The sequence below is a fragment of the Rana temporaria genome, chromosome 7 (assembly GCF_905171775.1).
Source record: "Rana temporaria chromosome 7, aRanTem1.1, whole genome shotgun sequence".
Classification (NCBI taxonomy): domain Eukaryota; kingdom Metazoa; phylum Chordata; class Amphibia; order Anura; family Ranidae; genus Rana; species Rana temporaria.
In genome coordinates, this window is record NC_053495.1 from 139,533,739 (window position 1) to 139,554,704 (window position 20,966).

Consider the following 20,966-nt stretch of genomic DNA (forward strand, 5'->3'; position numbering starts at 1 on the left):
CTGGGGGAAGGTACTTCTGGAGCAGACGCCATTAGGCGGGGTTCTTCTTGTTCCGGATGCGGCACCCACCTTCAGGATGACCACACATCATGGCCCCCGGCGATACAGCCTACCAGGCCGGGGTGCGCGTGCCACGCGGTGTTCTATTCCTGGTTCCGGGACCATGTTGGCCCGGAGCATTTGAAGCTATAGCGGGGCCCCAGCAATCGACTGGGTCCCCAATTCTGAGGAGATCCCAAGCGAGATAGCTGTTCGGTGGGGAGTCCGTCTGAGGAGCGCCAATGAGAGGCTGGCGGTCCAACAGGGCCTAGACAATGCACCGGGGATCGAGGTAACCGGACACTGAGGGGTGGAAGTTAGCCACCTATCAGTTGTTAACCGAATTAAAACTACCTGGGCAAGATTCAGGCAAGAAGTTTACTGAGGAGAACAGTCTCCATATCCTAAGTTCTGAGGCCAGGTCTGTGGCAAAGACCTGTTCCTCTCAAAAGTGCCGAGTGATACCCTGGCTGCCAGGTCGGTGTGAGAGGCCTGTCCAGGTACACTATACCCACTCCGGCTGGAGTGGCGACGAAAGTGAAGTGTCGTTGGAAGCAGGACTGCTTCTGTTCCGTTAGGCTTGAATCTGCTAATCCTCCTCCTCACCCATCTTTGATCTATCTACCTCAAGTTTTACAGTTTGCCGTGTTGGGCAGAAATAAAAGCACAAGAAAGACACCTGCTGTTTGGACATTCCATCATTGCTGCTCTCATCATCATCATCTACCCCTAGACGCTCGCAGAGGTAACACGCCATCCCTATTTTATCCAGCGGCTCCTTCGGGGGTGAGCGCTACAGTTATGTTAAAAAAATAAATAAAATTGCCTTTAGAAATCACTAACTTTTCCTGCTTGTTCCCTATTCACTGTACAGAGGAATGGAGCGTGTGCAGAGATAACGATTTCACCCATACCCCCCCCCCCCCCCCCAATCACCACTCACACATGAAGGCCCAGAAACAACCACAGTAACTCCTAGATCCACTCACATTAACTCCCACAGCTGCTCCAAGTGACTTCCATAGCCTGTTACGTCAGATTAGGCAACATGTCAAAACTTGTGACGGAAATGACATCCGGTCACGGGCCCCTTGGTACACCCTGCACTTAGCCGCAGTAAGCCTGCAGTCTTAAGTTGCCAATTGGACATCTTTTTACATCCACCGAAGTCTTGCATGTCACACTTACTTTTACCACCAAACTGAGTTTGTATAGTAGGGTGACCAGACATCCCTGGTTTCCGGGGACAGTCCTCGGATTTAGAATACTGTCCCCACACCAAGTCTGTCCCCGTTTTTGTCCCCGGATTGGATTTGAACAGGGGCAATTTCAAAAACAGTGCAGAATAAAAAAAAAAAAAAAATTATCTGAATTACACCGCTTCTACTAGCTTGGGCGTGTATTTTTTTTCATTATCTGTGCCCCTGTCTGATGATCATGTGCTGGTCTTTAGTTTCGGGTGCATGCCCATTCCGCTTGCATGTTCTTGGCTCTAGTCCCGGCCAGCCTCCTGCCTATCTCCTTGCCTTCCCTGGCGAAGTGATCTTTCTCCGTTCCCAACCCAGTAGTAGCCGCGGCCAGGAGAGTAAGACTTAACAGGCTATGAGGCGGTGATGGTCAGAGAGTCGCTGATTGCCGCAATTACTGGATATGTCCCCGGATTTCATTTAAAAAAAATCTGGTCACCTTATTGTATAGTGAAATACATATTTAGAAGTTCGTAACACTCTTTTGATGTTAAATTTTAAAACCAGTGGTCTGTCAGATTAGCAAACCTGTAAGACCAGCAGGCTTTCCACCACTTTTAAAATTCAACATTAAAATGGTGTCACAAACTTCCAAATACTGCATGTCACAATATAAGCCCAGTTTAATGGTAAAAATAAGTGTGAAATCCAAGATTACAGTAAGTGCAAAAAGATGCCTGCTAGCGGATGTACCAAGATGGCAGTGACGGAACATCACTTCTGTTACAAAATCTGACGGGTCGCCTAATCTGATGGAACACATGCTCTGAAACTACAGCGGCACAAAGCATGATGGGAAATGTGGTACAAGGACTGGCAAAAGGAAGGAAACAGGAAGTTGAAAAAATTTGAAATTCAGCCAGGAGGAGTGACAGACAGAAATCTGCTGTATGCAGCTAAAGAAGGCAAGTTACACACAGATATTGGAGTTCTGATTTATTTATATGCACCTGTTTTGGGGAGGAAAAGCTGGAGTTCTTAAACTGTAGAGGATGACAACAATAAAACTACGTGAAAAATTGAATACAGTACACTTGCGTATAGGAATGGAACAACATCAAAAACAGACTTACTTTGGGTCCGGGGCTAGAAGGAGCAGAATTTGTTTTCCGAAAAATAGATAGAGGCACAAGGGTAGTTGGCTGAGGTAGCAATGCTACAACTGGACGTGGAAATGGAACTCTGTGAAGTTTTTGTGAAGGCACTTTTTTCTTAGTTATAGTAGTATACTCGCTTTCCTCTCGAGATTCTGGAATGAAAAAAAAAGATGTTGGTTCTTTATCTGTACAGGTTTCATTTGTTGGTCATTAAACATCAAAAAGATGGCTGTGCTGTCTGAATTTGTCCCTTTTTTGTTCTCCGTTTAAAAATATTCACCCGAGGAACCACACTAAATTCGGAGAGTTCCCTGAATCTGTATTTAGGAGGTTTCCACCTCGGTTGGTTCTAAAGAAGAACTATGGCCTTCCATTAAAAAATACTTGCTGCGGCACTCAGGGGCGTATCTAGGGTATGGCAGCCATGGCAAGTGCCATGGGCGCCATATCAAGGGGGTGCTGGTGAGTGGCTGGGCAGCAATGCACTTACCAGGGTCTGATGGTCTCTTCTTCCCTCCAGGCTCCCGAGCATAGGCTGGGTCTCCTTTTCAGCACCTTTGCTAATGGACAATAGCAATGCTGCAAGTGGGATTATTTCTCATTTCTTACTCCTGTGAGTGCAGTCACTGGAGTAAGCAGGCAGCTGCATTTCCCGATGCTACCTCTATAGTTTCGGCTACAGCAGCCCTGACAGCTGAATATCACTCCTCTGCCAGCTGTCAGGAATGCTATAGCCAGGACTATAGCGGTGGCATCGAGCCGGTGTATTTCTCGACAGGACACCTGGACTGTGGACTCAGTCAGGAGGTGTCTCGTTGCAGGCCTTCTGGCTCGGGGTCCTATCAGTGCAAAAGCAGAGCCCAGCCACCTGCCCAGCAGGAGGGATGGCTGTACTGCCAGTGCCTTATGCCGAGACTAATCCTCTTGATTAAGATGCAGGCAAAAATTTGTCATGCTTTCCCCTCTCCCTGCAGGCCATGGTTCCTTTGCAGTCTAAATCATATTTTTTTTGGCCCCAATGAGATCAAACACAGGGGCCCAGGAGGCTGTAAAATGGATGGATTTTTTTTTCTAATTCGGCTTGCTGGAATATCAACTCCCCCCCGCTTGTATGTAGTTAATGGCAATAAAGGGTCTCGCATTCCATCTGGTCGGATTGGCAGCACACAAAGAAGGAGGAGCAACATCAGTTTCTCCCTCTCCTCTGGGACAACTGAGGCCATAAGTTATGAAGATTTCATCACTTCCAGTATCAGTTCTGCATTTACCTGGCTGGTACCAGCCAAGAAAGCAGCCAAAAAACCAAGGAGGGCAGAGGAGGGACCAGGGGTCTAATAAACCTAGATTTCTCCATAAAGATAAAGGTCACTACCCAAGGTATCACAAGGGAAGATAAATATCACTTGAAGACAGCTGAATTCTTGTATATTGGTGCAGTCATCATTCTCAGTCATGCTGTGTGTGGGGGACTGGGGAGCAGCAGAGAAATAAGAGCACAGCCTACTATGCTGGAATTTGTAGTCCCATGGAGGTGGGGAAATCCTCACACATGACTAGTGTAGTTCAGATAGCCCAACCTTCCTTTGACCCCCCCCCCATTGTTACCTTCCCCCCTTTTCCATATTCACTTCCCCCTTTTTCCCCAGTAACGAGACCGACACAGTAAAATTGGCCACAACAGCCATTTTTTATTTTATAACCAAAATTTAAATAATTTTCCAACACTTCCAAACTTTATTTATTAACAATATTTTACCAAACCACTTTATTATTAACACCAGTCTCAATTGGTCTTTGACAGTAAACCCCATTAACTTTTTCCTTCACCACCACACTGCGGTACCATTACCATACCCGGCCTCCAGCCAACTCCAGCTCAGAGACACCCCCTTTTAACCTGCAGTGCACCGTAACCGTATTCCAGCAGACACCGTTCCACTGAAATAACCCTATTAGGGGCCTGTGACGGTATCGGTATGATATCCCCGTCAAGCATTCCCTCCTCTCCATACAAGAACATCACAGGATCCCCCACACATGAGTCAAGACCGGATGCTGGAACCAAGACACTTTATTGACACAAAAACTCAGCTTATATGTGGTTACAGCCTGTTAGGAACGCCCCCCTCACACAGTGGGGTTTCCCATACCAATTATAGGAGACAAGTCGGAGCCGACCATGCAGACACGTTTCTTTAGATAAAGACATCAGTGGAGTTAATTAATACACTGAAGCAATCAGAATAATTAACATACTACTTCTCTAATCATTTAGCCTGATGATACAATACACATCTTTTAAGGGTAAACACAGATCTTCTTCACACAACACAATAGATCAATTAACCTTTAGAATAGTGAGGGGACATTAGCACGTCAATAACCTGTCAGAGGAATGAATCACACATGAAATTCCTTTCTACCTCTACCCATATGGCTAGCAGGGAGCAGTAAACTGAGACATATAGGCAAATGTATCACAGGGCCCATCCCACCGATGAGCCCCCCAACCATTTCCATTCCATCTGTTAACTGTCACCATCAAAGACCAAGGACACCGCCACAGCCCGAAAGGGAAAAACCCTTTCCCTTATGGGCCCCTCCACACCCGCAGGGCCCTCTGAATTCCCTCCTGCACACCCAGCACCCACAAATCCATACCCACATCAGTTAGGTGAACACCATCCCTGAGTAGGTATAGACCCACATTCAACTCCAACTCCATGAGTCAAACCACCAACCCCCCCCCTGTGCTTAGCCACAAACCTCCCCAAAACCTTATTCACTTTGATCCTCCCCTTGTTGATCCGATCCACTGACCTTGCCAAGTGGTCCGTGCGACAATTTCGGACCACGCGATCAACAGGAAAGACACCCGGAACGTCAAGACATCCGCCTTAACAGCCGAGATCAAATCCCCTATGGGCCGTATCCCCAAGTCGTTCCCCCCGACGTGTAACAGTAACACATCCGGGGGTTGATCGAGCCGAGCATAGCGCTGCACCTCTGGCAGCACCCTGCCCCACCCCATCCCAGGGATACCCAACCACCTAATCATTGCCTCCCACCTGGAAATCCCCAACTGCCTATCATCTGGCCTAGCATCAGCTCTCCTTGCCCCCCGACAAACATAAGAATGCCCCATGATCCACACGAGGCGTGCCTGCCTTCCACCTGAAAAACAAAAAATGGCAATAGTGACAAATCAAGAATCGCCACCAAACAACATATCCCGGAACCAGTGACCCCCTCCCCCCCAAAAACAAAACCCCCAATCACAAACACACCCCGAATCCCCTTTAATCCATTACCATGTGTGGGCGTACATAAGAACAAAATCTCCTAGATTCCCATCTCCCAATCCTTTTGACTGCCACTTCATCCAACCCGCACCGGGCCACCTCGGTAGCCGCCCCGATACGGAAGGAGTGCGAGGCAAACAGTCGCTAGTCGAACCCCGCATTCTTTAGACATTTCCTAAAAATTGCTACAAATTGAAACCGCAACACGAATGAACCATCCCCATGCACCAAAAAACGGGCCATCAACCCCAGGGCGCACCACCAAGAACTCCCTTACCGGACACACCTCCGAACCCGGCAACTGATACAAAAACACGTCCACCCCTTTTCCCCTCTGATCCGTCTTAGACCGCCGTAGCCTAAAAACCACCCTGTCCGATGACCTGACGTCCTCCATCAAAAGGCCCCCGGCCACCCGTTTAGAGGGACCGACTAGCACCCCCACCCGAAAAGCCCCAAAAAATGCTACCGAAAAAAACGCCCGAAACAGCCGCACCTCGTAGTCCGACGAACAAACCTCCCCCAGTACCCCAAAAATCTTACGCAATACCGAAAACGACACAGGCCTCCGCGCATCCCTGCTCGGATGTCCTTTCTTGTATCCCTTAACCGCCTGTTTCACCCAAAAACTTTTCGTAAGATCATCCTGGCCTTCCAACTTAAACAAAAAAGCCAGGCCCGCCAATTTTTTCTCCAAAGATGACATGGACCCTCCACTCTCCATGTGTCTAGCCACAAAATACACCACTAACCAACCCATCTCCACCTCCCCCAGCTCAGCGTCCGCCAGCCGTTTGAAACCAGCCCAATCATCCCATACCTTTGTGTACGCAGCCCAAGTCGGCCCAATCACCGACCTCTTGATCCAGTCAGCTGTGACCCCAACGCAATTCCCCACATCCACCCTGGGCAAGGTACCCCTTCCATGTCCGCCTGTGGAGCCAGCTCCCTGGACCTGTCCCACTGAAACCGAGACAAGGTGTCAGCGAGTCTGTTATCCACCCCCGGAATGTGCACCGCATACAGAAACATATTCCACTGTAAACAGCGCAACACGAGGTGGCGCAGCCACCGAACCACTGGCAAAGATGAACCAGAAATACGATTGATGACCTGCACCACCCCCATGTTGTCGCAATTTAATCTGATCTTTAAATCTCTGCATTCTGCACCCCACAGCTCGATCGCCACCACCACCGGGAATAGCTCCAGGAGCACCAGGTTCTTTTCAAAACCCGCCGCCACCCTGGACTCAGGCCACGCCTCCGTGCTCCATCGTCCCTTAAAGAAAGCCCCGTAACCTGTGAACCCAGCCGCGTCCGTGACCAGATTCAGGTCAAAGTTACTGACGGGCCCCGACATCCAAATTGCCCGCCCATTGTAGGTCTCCAGAAACGTGTGCCACACCTGCAAATCCGCTTTTAGGTCCCCTGTTAGGCGAACAAAATGCGTGGGAGCCCTCACACCCGCCGTCGGCAGAAAACCCCGCCCATAGGGATGATGCGACAGGCAAAATTCAGCTTGCCCAATAAGGACTGCACTGCCCGCAAATGAACCTTGTTCCGCCCCAGCATCTCCCGAATCTCCAGCCGAAGATTCTCCACCTTGTTTACCGGAAGCCTGCACTCCATCGCCTCGGAATCAATCGTGATCCCCAAAAAACTCAACGCCGTGGCCGGGCCCTCCGTCTTGTCGGCTGCCAACGGCACCCCGAACCTGTCCGCAATGTGCTGCAACGTTGCCAACAAAATCGCACACACATTGGAGGACGGAGGACCCACGCACAGAAAATCATCCAGGTAATGAATGATTGAATCCGAGCCCGCCACATCCCTGACTACCCACTCCAAGAATGAACTAAACGTTTCAAACAATGCGCAGGAAATAGAGCAGCCCATAGACAAACATCGATCCACGTAAAACTCGTCCCACCACCGGCAACCCAACAGCCTAAAACTGTCCGGGTGAACCGGCAGCAAGCGAAACACAGCCTCAATGTCCGACTTTGCCATAAGAGCCCCCCTTCCATAGCGCAGAACCCACCGCACCGCAGCATCAAATGACGTGTACGACACCGTGCATTCCTCGGGGTCTATAGCATCATTCACGGCCCCCCCCCTCGGAAAGGATAGGTGGTGAATGAGGCGAAACTTGTTCGGTTCCTTCTTGGGTACCACCCCCAGAGGCGACACCACCAAATCCGGCAGTGGCATCTCTGAACGGCCCCGCCATCCTACCCAGTTCAACCTTCTTCGCCAATTTTGCTGACACCACAGCAGGGTTCTCCAAGGCAGACCGCAAGTTCCTCGCCAAGAATGGCACCTTCGACAAAGAACAGGGAATGACAAAACCCTCGGAAAACTACGCTGCGAGCAGCCGCCCTGTCTGGGTACCCATTTAGAAAAGGTTCCACCCTTTCCCCCCTCACCGGCATCATCCCTTTTGCTAGCACCCTCACCCGCCCATTTTCCTTTTTTGAAGCACCGTGACAAGGGGTGAGCACCCCCGCATCCGGAGCACTCGTGCTTAAAACAACAGGTTCCCCCAAACTTGCAGGAACCCTCGTTGAACTGCCAACACACCCCCCCACTTTTTTCCGGCCGCGAACCAGAGGTAGGCGTACCCCCGGCCCCCCCTTGAAAAACGGGGCGCGGACATCATCGGCATCCACAAACTAATATCCTTGTGGTCTCATCGCAGCGTAGGGTGGACAGCCCGCCGCTGGCAAAACTGCTCGTCATACCTTAACCACCCTGTCCCCCATAGACCCGATGAGCCTCCCCTATCGCGTCCATATAGCAGAACAGAGCAGAACAATGTTCCAGGCTCTTCTCCCCTATGACGCTGGCCATGATCGCAAACGCCTGCAACCAATTGTTAAACGTACGAGAAATTAACCTATACCGCCTCTTCTCCTCATCCTCCTTTTTGGAACTATCTGGCTTCACCCTGTCCAAATTGAACTTTTCTAACGGCAGCAGGGAAAAAATCTCCACATATTCACCTTTTGCGATTTTGTCCCTGACCTCCTGCTTTAGGTGTGCCCCTAGCGGCCTCTCAAAACATATACACCTCACATTTCGCAGCATCGGCCATCCGCACTACGTCTGTCCTGACCCCCGGGACTACACCCCCCCCAGACCCACCAACCCAAGGTGCTGCCTGAGGAAGCATCCCCACCGCAAAACGATGTACCAGGACCCTCAAGCCACCCAACAAATCCTGCAGCCCCCCCTGGGGCACCCGGAGCGGCAGGCGACACTGCCGCCACTTCGGGACCCCCGGTTGGCGGCAAAACCTTAACCCCTCCACATCACCGGAGAAACCCCGCCCCCACCCCCCAAAAATTTACACAATGCAGCATCCCCAGAAGACAAAATTAGTGGACTTACCAGGCTGGCCAGGAACGTCCCTCACAGCTGACACTGGCACATCCACCGCTGGCGAATCTTCCATGCGACAGTCTTCCTCCGAACCAGATGCTTCACCCTCCGATCGATCTTCCAAGGCCAGCGTCATCGGCGATGTCAGCCCCCCCAGGCGCAGAAGGCCTGGAGGCCGAAGATCCCAGCCTCCCGGCGGATCATCCTCTCCCACTTGACCCGGCCGTAGACGTCTCCGCGCTGCTGCTCCCCCCGACAGGTACACGATCAGCCTCCCTCCTGTGATCCGGGGACTCCGGCCTCCCCACTGCCCTGGAACCGGTGGTGGCGATCCGGGATGACCCCCCCGGTTGTTGCACTGCGCCTCCCACGCTGTGATCCCCCCCGATGGCCCTGGGGTGGAGGGGGGAACCGATCTCTCCTTTCTGCCTTGCGTGGGCAAGGATCGGGCGCCATTTCGGCCCGAGGCCCTGCCCACAGAGCCCAGCCGTCGGGCCATCACCCCCGACCAAAGCAGGCGTGCGCTTGGCCGGAGGGGGTGACGGGTCCCTGTGGGGGCTCCGACTATGCCGCTGGGCCCTAGATGTGGGGGTGTGCGAATAACGCACCGGCGAGCGCGTGGGGATACTCCCGTGGTGGCCTGCAACCCCCCCGCCTCATCTACCAATAAGTCCCCCACCTGCTCCTCGAGCCATCCCGGCTCCCGACTTGCCGCCGTGGCACGCAGCCAAGCTAAAATGAGGTCAATGTTCTGCATGATCAGGGAGCAGAGAGAAAAACTGCCTCCCTGTGCGATTCCTCCCACACTGTGCCACGTGGGACTCGTCGCCCCTGTATATATAAGGCTCCTCCCCCGTTTCAACTCAGCCTACGACCACTCCCCTGAAAGCACCTCCTTCTCCTTAACCCCTCATTGGACATCCTACACGCTAGTCATGCCCAGCCCTACGTTATCCCTCCCTTCTGTCCCTGTCACTCCGGGCCTCACTTACTGTGGAGAAAGGGCTGGTCATATAAAGTAAAAGGCTCGGTGTTGTTACAGGGCTGCCATGGCTGACCTGACCCCTGTCTAGAAATATAGTACTTATTGTCTGGCACACTGCTTTAAGGGGGAAACTCTGCAGAATCTGCGGTAAAGGGGAATGCTGATGTAAGTGGGATCTCTGGACTCTGTGATAACCAGATACCCCCTACATCCCAGTGCGCAGAGATTCCCTTTGCGTCAGAGTCCCCCCCCCTTACAGTGTATATAAAGATAACGCCAGAGTCCACAGCATTCTTTAGATCAGATTTCCCAGTGTGAAGGGGAACTCTGTGGATTCCGATGTAAGGAGGGCTCTCTGGGAACTCTAAGGGGGGGGGGGGGGGGGAGTGTGATAGAAGATGCAACACTATTGACTCTGGTGTAAGGGGTAATTGAAGAGCTTGACTTGTAGATTTGTTAGCTGTTTTTTTGTTAAGGTTATCTGAAAGATGGGTTTCAAATGTTTTGACAGGAGCGCAATTTCAGTGCTTGCCATAGGCGCCATTTTCACTAGATATGCCTCTGGCGGCACTTAAATATACATGCATCTGCCCTGGTTAATTTTTAGTACATCTGCAAGGTCCTATAAATAACCAACTGTTGAGCCTGCCAGTGAAGTCCACCTAATGCAATTTTCCGTGATGGAGTGGCAACCTGCCAATCTCATATAGGCTGTAACTGCTTGCACTTTATGAAGAAAAAAAAAAAAAAAAAAAAAAAGGAAAAAAGAAAAATACATTTTTAATTTTTATTTTATTTTTTAAATTTTCAAAACTGTGTGACAAAAAGCGAGATCTGCAAAATACTCACCAGTACACTCAGCAAATTGTGCAATCTGGGCATTCCATGGCCTCTGAAACTGCGATAGGTAGTGAGGAGTGAAATCAAAAATGTACACCCTTAGAAAACCTGAAGGCGGTGATTGATTTTTGGGGTCCCGTATGCGGCTAGGCTCCCAAAAAGTCTCACAGATGTGGTATCCCCATACTTAGAAGAAACAGAATGTATTTTGGGGTGTAATTCCACATATGCCCATGGCACGTTTGAGCAATATATCATTTAGTGACTCTTTACCTAGATCGTTGTTGCGGGGTGTCAGACTGACACCCTGCAACAAAGATCTCCGCAATGCTCAATATCACGAGGATGTCAGATGATGTCCAGTCAGGATACTGAAACCACTTTGCCGACGTCTTTTTGCAATAGGGCGGGCGGCAAGTGGTTATGGAAGGATCCAGTCTGTCCTGAAGCTCTGTATATCACATGAGAATTCAGTAAAGCAAATTGAAATAAGTACAGACACTTATTTTGTACCAGCATCTCGCCTTACGGGCAATATGATACTGGGCCAACAACTGGTCATTGAGGTCCACTGCTCCCATATTTTTGTTATATTGGTGGACACAGGGGTTTCTCCACAACACCAGCCGCCGTACGAATTTGTACTGTCGTGTCTGCATGAAGGGTGGCAATAACGAAAACATTCTTATTGTCACGCCACTTCACAGCGAGCAAATTGCTACACCTTGAGCGGGCTCTCTCCCCCAGCCTAAAACGGGAATCTACAAGCCGCTGGGGAAAGCCCCGGCGATTAGCTCGCACGGTGCCACATGCTCCAATCTGATGATCAAACAAGTGACTAAAAAGGTGGCACGCTCGTGCAATTGTCCACATACAAGTGGTACCCCTTTCCGAATAAGGGTGACACCAAGTCCCACACAATCTTGCCAGCTTTCCCCATGTAATCTGGGCAGTCCTCTGGCTCTACCTGACTATCTTTGCCCTCATAAACCATAAAGCTCAATGTATAGCCTGTTGCCCTGTCACAGAGCTTATAGAGCTTGACCCAGTATCTGGCACGCTTGCTGGGAAGGTACTGCTTGAAAGACAAGCGGGCAGAAAATTTAATTAGGGACTCATCAACACAGACAACTTGATGGGGAGTATACAAGGCTGCAAAACGTTTGTTGAAGTGGTTTATGAGGGGCCGAATTTTGTAGAGCCGGTCGTATTCAGGGTCTCCACGTGGACGACAAAAGTTCATTGTCGTTGAAGTGCATGAACCGCAAGATTGCCTTGTATAGTTTTCTGGCCATGGAAGCAGAGAACATGGGCATATGGTCATGTGGACCAATAAGTCCGCAACTTAGAAAAAAAGATGTATGCCCATGTTGAGGCAAAGGCCCAGAAATGTTTTAAATTCGGAAACCGTAAGTGGTTTCCATTCCCTGGCAAGGAAGGACTGGGGATTAGCGGCAATGAAAGTACAAGATCTGCAGAAGTGGTGGGGACCCAATCAGGATAGGCGAATTCTGCAGGAAGGACACTATGGGCACGACGGGCCTGTCTTTTTCTTCTTGGTGGCAGCGGAACACTACTTGTGCTTGCCACCTCGCCATCTTGAACTGCACTTATGGGACTCGCCACGTCACCACGTGGTACTGCAGTGCTGGATGAACAACCAGAGTGTACTAGGCCGCTGGTGCTTGCCAGTTCACCAGAAGGAATAGTGGTGCTAGTACTGGCTCTCTGCTCCATACAAGGGTCCTGCGGTTCTTGCGCCTCAACATCAGAATAGCAGGGACCTCACTTTCGTCGACAGAGCTATCTGACATGGAGCCGCTGTCTATATGTAGGGGATGTATTCGGAGTCAGAATCTGACAGATGCGCGACCTCCTCTTCACTATCTGTCATGCTCAGAAACTCGTAGGCCTCTTTAGTAGTGTACATTCGCTTTGCCATTTTGGGCTCGAAATTTAGTGGTACAGTAGTAAGGATTCACAGGTAAAAAAGCACCTGACCTGTCAGCAAATTTAGAAAACGAATCCAAAAATATCTGTTAGCGATCGCAGGCATCAGGCCTGTCTCTGCGAACACTGCAGTTATGTGTGTTGTGTTTCCTAAGTGACAGTGATCGATCGATACTGCACTTGGGTGGGCTGGACAAGGGAAGGGCAAAACGCAGGTGCTAGCGAGTATCTGGGCTGATCCCACTAACAATGCATTTTTGGGAACCCTAAGGCTGCATTCACATCTAGGCGGATGAAATCGCGGTGTTTTGTCGCCGCAAATCGCGGTAAAAATAGCGGCGTTTTGTACCGCGATTTTGTCGCCGGTATTGTCCGCCTAGATGTGCCCCAAGATGACCCCCTCTATGGAGATGATTCCCATCTCCTAGCCGAACGCTCGAAGAAGCCTGAAAAAAAGGTCCGGGACCTTTTTTCACGTGGCAGGCGACAGGCGTCCGGCGTTCGGCGTGGAGATGTGAACCATCTCCATAGAGGGACATCTGTTTTCAGCCCTCTGGCAGCAGCGGCGTAGCGCTACAGGCGTAAAAACGCCTAGGTGTGAATGCAGCCTAAACTGCTGGGTACGCTAATATAGATCTGATCAGATCCTTTATCACTAAGGGGGGTGTATGTTTTGCACGTGGGTGTAAGCGTTACTGGCACTAACCCAACGCTACCTGGGGCGACGCAGACCCTGACTGACGCTAAAATGTAATTGATATTACCCGCCGGGCGATCAGGGGGTTAAACCTTTATTGGGTTATATACGGCGGGTGCCCTGATGCTATAAACAGCAAACTAACCAGCATCACCCGTAACACTTATACGGTGATCACTGGTGAAAGGGTTAACTAGGGGGCAATCAGGGGGTTAAAACCTTTATTAGGTAATATATGGGGGTACCTGACGCTATATAAAAACCTGGAGGCGAACCTAAATAATTAACTGGCTAATCAGCGTCACCATTGACACTTATACGGGGATCACTGGTGAAAGGGTTAACTCTAGGGGCAATCAGGGGGTTAAAACCTTTATTAGAAAATATATGGGGGTACCTGACACTATAAAAACCTAGCGGGGAACCTAAAAAAATAACTGACTACCTAGCAGCACCAGCGACACTAATACATCGATCAGAAAAACGATCGCTTAGTGACACTGGCGATAGGGGGTGAAAGGGTTAACTGGGGGGGGGGCGTTCAAGGGGTTAAACCAGGGATATACAATTAGAGGACCTCCAGCTGTTGCAGAACTACAAGTCCCATGAGGCATAGCAAGACAGCCACAAGCATAACACCCAGAGGCATGATGAGATTTGTAGTTTTGCAACAGCTGGAGGTCCGCTAATTGCATATCCCTGGGTTAAACCATTATTGGGGGGGGGGTAGGTGGCTACCCTGGACCTAAAGCTAATGTCCCTAACACTTTTTACAGTAACAAATGACACTAAATGCCGTGATCAGTAAATAAATGATCACTGCAATCAGTGACACTGACTGGGGGCTTGGGGTGATCTGGGGGTGGATTGTGTGCCTATGTGTACTGGTGTTAGTGTAGTGTTGGTGCAACCAACTTGTGTTGTCTTCACTCCACGAGCTTCGGTCAAAAAGACTGCCTCATGACATCACTTCCTCTGCCTTTACATTACACAGGCAGAGGAGGCAGGCGATTTGCTGGGAGCGATCGCGAGGGGGTGGCCAATGGCAGCCCCCTCATCCGGATCGCTCCCACAGGCTAACGGACCGTCACATGTACCGGGGGGGGTCCGATCGGACCCCCGACCCGCAGGAACGCAGCCACGTACATGTACATGATTGTGCCTGTACGTACCATTCTGCCGATGTAGTGTACATGCGGCAGGCCTTAAGTGGTTAAAGACTTGGCCACCACCTATCACCAATGTACTGCCGGCGAGCAGCAGCTGTAGGCAAAGTGGCGCACCCTTACGTCACTGCCCACTTCTGGGTTTAGGGCACGCCCATGTCTGCCCCGACCAGGCATACAGCTTTGTACATAGCAGGATCCTGTCAGCAAGTCAGCCAATAATTCACAACAGGTTCTTGCTGATTGGCTATGTGGTAAACACCGAGCTCTGTAGGGAGGGATGAGTAACAGATTTTTACTAAAAAGTAGCACACTTTACACATAATTAGGCGCATATTTAACCTCTTGATCGCCCTAGATGTTAACCCCTCTCCAGCCAGTGATATTAGTACAGTAACAGTTTATAGTACAATCTCAATAGACACTGTATTAAAGGGTCACTAAAGGAATTTTTTTTTTTTGCTAAATAGCTTCCTTTACCTTACTGCAGTCCTGGTTTCATGTCCTCATTGTTTGTTTTTGCTTTGATGTTGCGGTAATTCCTCGGTGTTCTGGACACTTCCTGGTTGTCTGTTTCCTGATAACCACAGTACCGGGAGATGTCTCACTGTGGTCACTAATCAAGGAGGTGTGATTACTGTGTGTCTAAAACTGCTCAGCACCAATCCAGTTTCATTTTACAATCCATCACTGCCCTCTATTGGCTCTCTGGCTCTGTACATCAGAGAACCAGGAAACAGCAAAAACTAAACTAAACTGCAAGCACATTATATATATGATTGTTTATCTATTTTTAAAAAGGAATCAGTTAACTATTATGTCTCTATACCCTGTAAACAGTAATTTCAGCTAAAAAAAGGTTTTCCTTTTGTGAACCTTTAATGTCACTGGTGATGTCAGTGTCAGCTTGCTGTGTGTACGTGGGCTCTTGATCTGCAATTAAGTTTAGTCAAAAGATGTATAGAATTCCTACAGCCTGGTGTGTATATGCCTTTATCTGGCCTAATCAAGCTCAGTGCCATCCGCCATCTTGTGAAAGCACATGGCCGCACAAGCTTACTGCACCTCATGTGAATGTTAAAGCGGATCTCCCACGGCCATACAAAAAATTTGTTTTTTTTGGTCATTCATTTCTTTGTAGCATACTATAAAACTACTCACGAGTTAGCTGTGCTAAGTCCCCCGCTTTCCGATTCCGTCTCTGATAAAAAGTTATATTATGCTAGTAGAGCGGATTCCATTTTGCTTGTGGGCAGGAGATGCCGACAAGCAGCCACTTCCTTGTTGCCGTGAATGCGATCCCGCGCCCTCCACAGTTTATGTGATCGCGTCACTTCAGGGTTTCCGAAATACCGCGATACTTCATAGCAAGGCTCTGCAATGAATACTGGAAGCTCCCAGGGCACACTGGGTACGGGAAGTGACGCACTGCCCGCGAAAAACCCGAAGCTTGGCCAGACAGGAAGCAAATGTCTAAACAAAGGTACGGTACCGATTAAAAAACAAAAAAACTTCCATTTTTAACTTGTGTGACAGGCAGCAGTAATAATGAGCTCATGTCTTAAATAGGGTGGAGCTCCTCTTTAACCACTTAAGCCCCGGACCTTTAGGCAGCTAAATGCCCAGGCCAGGTTTTGCGATTCGGCACTGCGTCGCTTTAACAGACAATTGCGCTGTCGTGCGACGCGGCTCCCAAACAAAATTGGCGTCCTATTTTCCCCACAAATAGAGCTTTCTTTTGGTGGTATTTGATCACCTCTGCGGTTTTTATTTTTTGCGCTATAAACAAAAATAGAGCGACAATTTTGAAAAAAATGCAATATTTTTTACTTTTTGCTATAATAAAATATCCCCCAAAAACATATATATATAAAAAAAAAAAAATTCCCTCAGTTTAGGGCGATACGTATTCTTCTACCTATTTTTGGTAAGCAAAATTTATAGCCTTTATAGGGGATAGTTTTATTGCATTTTTATTCTTTTTTATTTTTTTTACTACTAATGGCGGCGATCAGCGATTTTTTTCGTGACTGCGACATTATGGAGGACAATTTTTTGGGACCATTGTCATTTTCACAGCAAAAAATGCATTTAAATTGCATTGTTTATTGTGAAAATGACAGTTGCAGTTTGGGAGTTAGCCACAGGTGGCGCTGTAGGAGTTAGTGTTCACCTAGTGTGTGTTTACATCGTCCCGGATCGCTCCCCGAGGGAACCCGCCCGCCGCACGCAGCGGAGGGGGTCCCGATCGGACCCCCCACCCGCTTGAAGGCAGGGACGTATATATACGTCCTTCTGCCTGTCCGTGCCATTCTGGGGACGTAAATAGTCGTGCGGCGGGCGTTAAGGGGTTAACAAGGAACGGCAAAACCGTCCATTTCTTTGCCTCTTCAATACTGATCTTGGCCTCTTCCAAATGCCTCTGAAGGTGTCCAATCTCCACATAGAGGTCTTCATTAGAGAATTCATCAAAAAACACAGTAAATTTTGGAGTACAATTCTGAATATCTTTTTCTGTTGCAACAACCAGAGTGTTCGGTTGAATAACAGCAAACATTGAAAGGATTTTTTTAATTGCCTTAGTACGAATTTCCAACTCCTGGTGAAACCAATCAAGGCACTCAAACATAGCCCTTTTCATTTCCTCTGGCAATGTGAGACCAGCATCCTTTGCCTTCTCTCCTGGCATTGTTTTCCGGAGCTTTACTCTCCCTCTTCTCTCCATTGAAATTCCCATTTCCTCACACATGGTAGTTGCATAATGAATGGCCTTTTCCACAATTTCATTTCGTTGACCTGCAAGAAATGCTTTTAGAGCTTGTAGCTTCACAATGCACTTTTCAAGAGCGAGTCCCACCGTTTGCAAATACTTCTGTGTGATATTAACTTCTTCCAGAATGTCACACCAGAAAGAAAGAGAACACAAAAAAGTAAAATCGCATACAGCAGGCAGCAACATCTAAGCAGATCCTCTTGTGTCCACATTTTGGGATCACACAGCTTTTCAAGGGCTGAAGTAAGTTTTTCAAAATTTGCCCTCACAGCATCATAATGAGCGCTCCATCTTGTTTGGGAAAGTCTTTTCACTGTCACACCTAAATTCTCCATCAGCAATTCCCAACGATGTGTAGAAACTGAAAAGAACGAATGCACTTTCTCCAAAGTTCCAAATGAGTGCACCCCACAAAGGTTCAGAGAATGGTTTGCACATGAGATAAACCAAGCCTTGGGATTTATCCATTTTATCTTTGCCTGAATCCCTGCCACAGTTGCAACATTATCATATCCTTGACCATGGCAAAGGCTTATGTCCAGTCCAGCTTCCTCCAGATGTTGCAGGATATTTTCTGTGAGCTCAGCAGCAGACTTTACAGCAATAGGAAAGACCACCAAGAATGATTCTTTTACTTCAACATTGTCACCTTCAATATGGACATATAGGATCACTTCACACATCTGATCAATGTGTGACACATCAGTAGTAATATCAAAAAGAATCCCAAAGTACTTTGCTTTCTTGATATCAGCCACTATTTTCTCTTTTGCATGATTCCCCAGAAGACAAATGAATTCATTTTGAATTTTTGGATTAATAAGTCATTATCTTCCCTGATTCAATAGAATGTTTCAGCCTTATGAAATGTTCCTTTAAAACTGGATCATAATTTGAAAGCAATTCTACCAATTCCAGGAAGTTTCCTTTGTTTACTGATGACATGGTCTCTCTACGACCACGAAAAGGAAGATTCTGGTGAGCCAAAAACAAGGTTACATCCAAAAGGCGATGCAAAATATCCCTCCATTTCTTTTTCTCTTTGTCCACTGTTTGGTGGACATGATCAATGCATTTTTGTAGCCTCAGTCCTGCTCTCAAGGTCTTCCATTTCTCCAAGCATGCAAGATGCTGCTCAGAAGCTTCATGATCAGACACCTTTGGATTCAGCTTCCAGCACAACTGAAATCCGGTAACAAAACTGGATGTTACGGTTGCTTTTTCATCAAGAGCAAAAAGTCTGCAGCAAAAACAAAACAAACTTCCTTTTGATGGAGAGTACACAATCCAGGTTCTAAGAATTGTCTCACCATTTGGAAGAGCTTTATAGAACCATGCAGTGGTGAGATGTTGACTTCTCTTTCAATTTCTCTCCAGGTCTTTCAATAGCACTAAAATCTCTATTTTGGAAAGGTTCACTTCCCCTCTTAATAAGGTCCACTCTTAACTTATCTGGAACTGGAACTGGCCAAGCAGCAACATCAGAAAAAACTGATAGTTTATCAGTCTGCTCTGCTTCATCAGTCTTGCTGGGGGAGGCTTCTTCTGGCATTTCCTTCCTCTACATCACTCTCACTGCTTGAAGACAAGTTGATATTCTCCAATTCTTGCCTTTTTATATATAAATGGTTTTGAGAAGATACTTCTGGTATTTCTCCCTTGAATTCACTAGACTGAATGCCTTCAGCACGGTCTCCTACTGCAGTAGATGTTGAAGGTGTGACATTTTAAAATGGATCCAGACATTGCCTCAGCTGACTGTTCTTTTGCCTTCTTCATTTTTCGTTGCTGAAACCCACTAGGTTGCCTTCGCTTCATATTGGCGTTTTCTGAAAAATATACTTTGATCTTAAGCACAAATACATGTCTCTAAAAAGTTTAGTGCTTCTTCATCCCAATCTCAATATGTGCACTAGCAAACTGTGCATGGTGGACTACAAAACAAACAACTCAATGTGCTTTTGGTGCTCACAAATTGTGCACTCACCAGACCTCCATAACCCTCTTAACTTAATAAGTGGGTCCACAGTAGCTTACATTTACGATATCCTTCCAAAGTAGTCTTCCGAGTCCCTTCCATCCAGTTTTTAACCTACGTGGAACATGCGTAGCAAACAAACAGGAAGTTGGGTCAGTGGTGGCCATCTTGGAATCATGTGGTATAGTAACCATACCGAATGCTGCCATTTGTATTTTTAATATTATTGCAGACTTGGGAAGTATAGCAGCTGCTAGCAACAGTCACAATAGAATCCAGCAGGCTGTTTGTACCCAAGCTGATAGGTCAAACCGTGTATGGCCAGCCTAAGCTACTGTGGACACAAAGTGTCATGGAGGTATGGTTAGTGCAAAGTTTGAATGCGAGCACCAAGAGAGCATGGGTTTTGTAGTCCACCACGCATGATTTACTGGAGCACATACTGTAATGAGATTTGGATAAACAAGCATTGAATTTTTAGAGACATTTATTTCTGGTTATATAAAAAAAATTACTTTAGGTATAAAAAAGAGATTTTTAATACAGCTTACCTGTAAAATCTTTTTCTTGGAGTACATCATGGGACACAGAGCGGCATATTCATTACTATATGGGTTATATGGAATACCTTCAGGTGATGGACACTGGCAATCTCAAAAACAGGAAGTGCCCCTCCCTATATAACCCCCTCCCATAGGAGGAGTACCTCAGTTTTGTAGCAAGCAGTATGCCTCCCAAAATGGTCCCCAAAAGAGGGGTGGGAGCTCTGTGTCCCGTGATGTACTCCAAGAAAAAGATTTTACAGGTAAGCTGTATTAAAAATCTTTTTCTTTATCGTACATCACGGGACACAGAGCGGCATATTCATTACTATATGGGATGTCCCAAAGCAATGCTTACAATGAGGGGAGGGAGAACATCTTCCTAAGACAAAAGGATTTAATTTAGAGATATACTCAAATCATAATAAATCCAACTTAGTTGAGAAAAAATAAATTTTTAAATTTAACTCAAAAGGGAGCCCCCCGGAATCCGAGGGTCTCAAACTGCAGCCTGCAGCACTGCCTGCCCAAAGGCTGTATCCGTATTCCTTCTTACGTCCAACTGGTAGAATTTTGTAAACGTGTGGACAGAAGACCAGGTTGCCGCCTTGCAAACTTGAGCCATAGAGATCTGGTGGTGTGCTGCCCAGGAGGCGCCCATGGCCCTAGTAGAATGAGCCTTTAATGATAACGGAGGAGGCAACCCTTTCAAGCCGTAGGCCTGAGTGATTAACTGTTTAATCCACCTCGAGATGGTGGATTTTGCAGCTGCCTGCCCCTTCTTGGGCCCATCCGGTAAAATGAACAACACATCTGTTTTCCGGATCTTCTCTGTAGCTTTAAGATAGGCCTTCATGGCCCTGACAATATCCAAGGTATGCAGCAACCCTTCCTTTCTGGAAGTAGGTTTAGGAAAGAAGGATGGTAATACCAAATCCTGGTTTAGATGAAAACTGGATATAACCTT

General features: G+C 47.9%; 1 protein-coding gene across 4 annotated transcripts in view; it reads right to left on the bottom strand.

Moving 5' to 3' along the window:
* The window catches only part of BRDT (bromodomain testis associated), a 206,824-nt gene that overhangs the window by 138,628 nt on the left and 47,230 nt on the right, over positions 1 to 20,966 (bottom strand). For 3 of the 4 annotated variants that reach the window (XM_040360040.1, XM_040360042.1, XM_040360038.1), the window contains 2 exons: positions 2,360 to 2,535; positions 2,237 to 2,269 (listed from right to left, as the gene is read on the bottom strand). In XM_040360040.1, coding sequence (XP_040215974.1) covers positions 2,237 to 2,269; positions 2,360 to 2,535 — 209 coding nt within the window. The remainder of the gene's footprint in view (positions 1 to 2,236; positions 2,270 to 2,359; positions 2,536 to 20,966) is intronic. The other variant, XM_040360041.1, reaches the window with a different exon arrangement.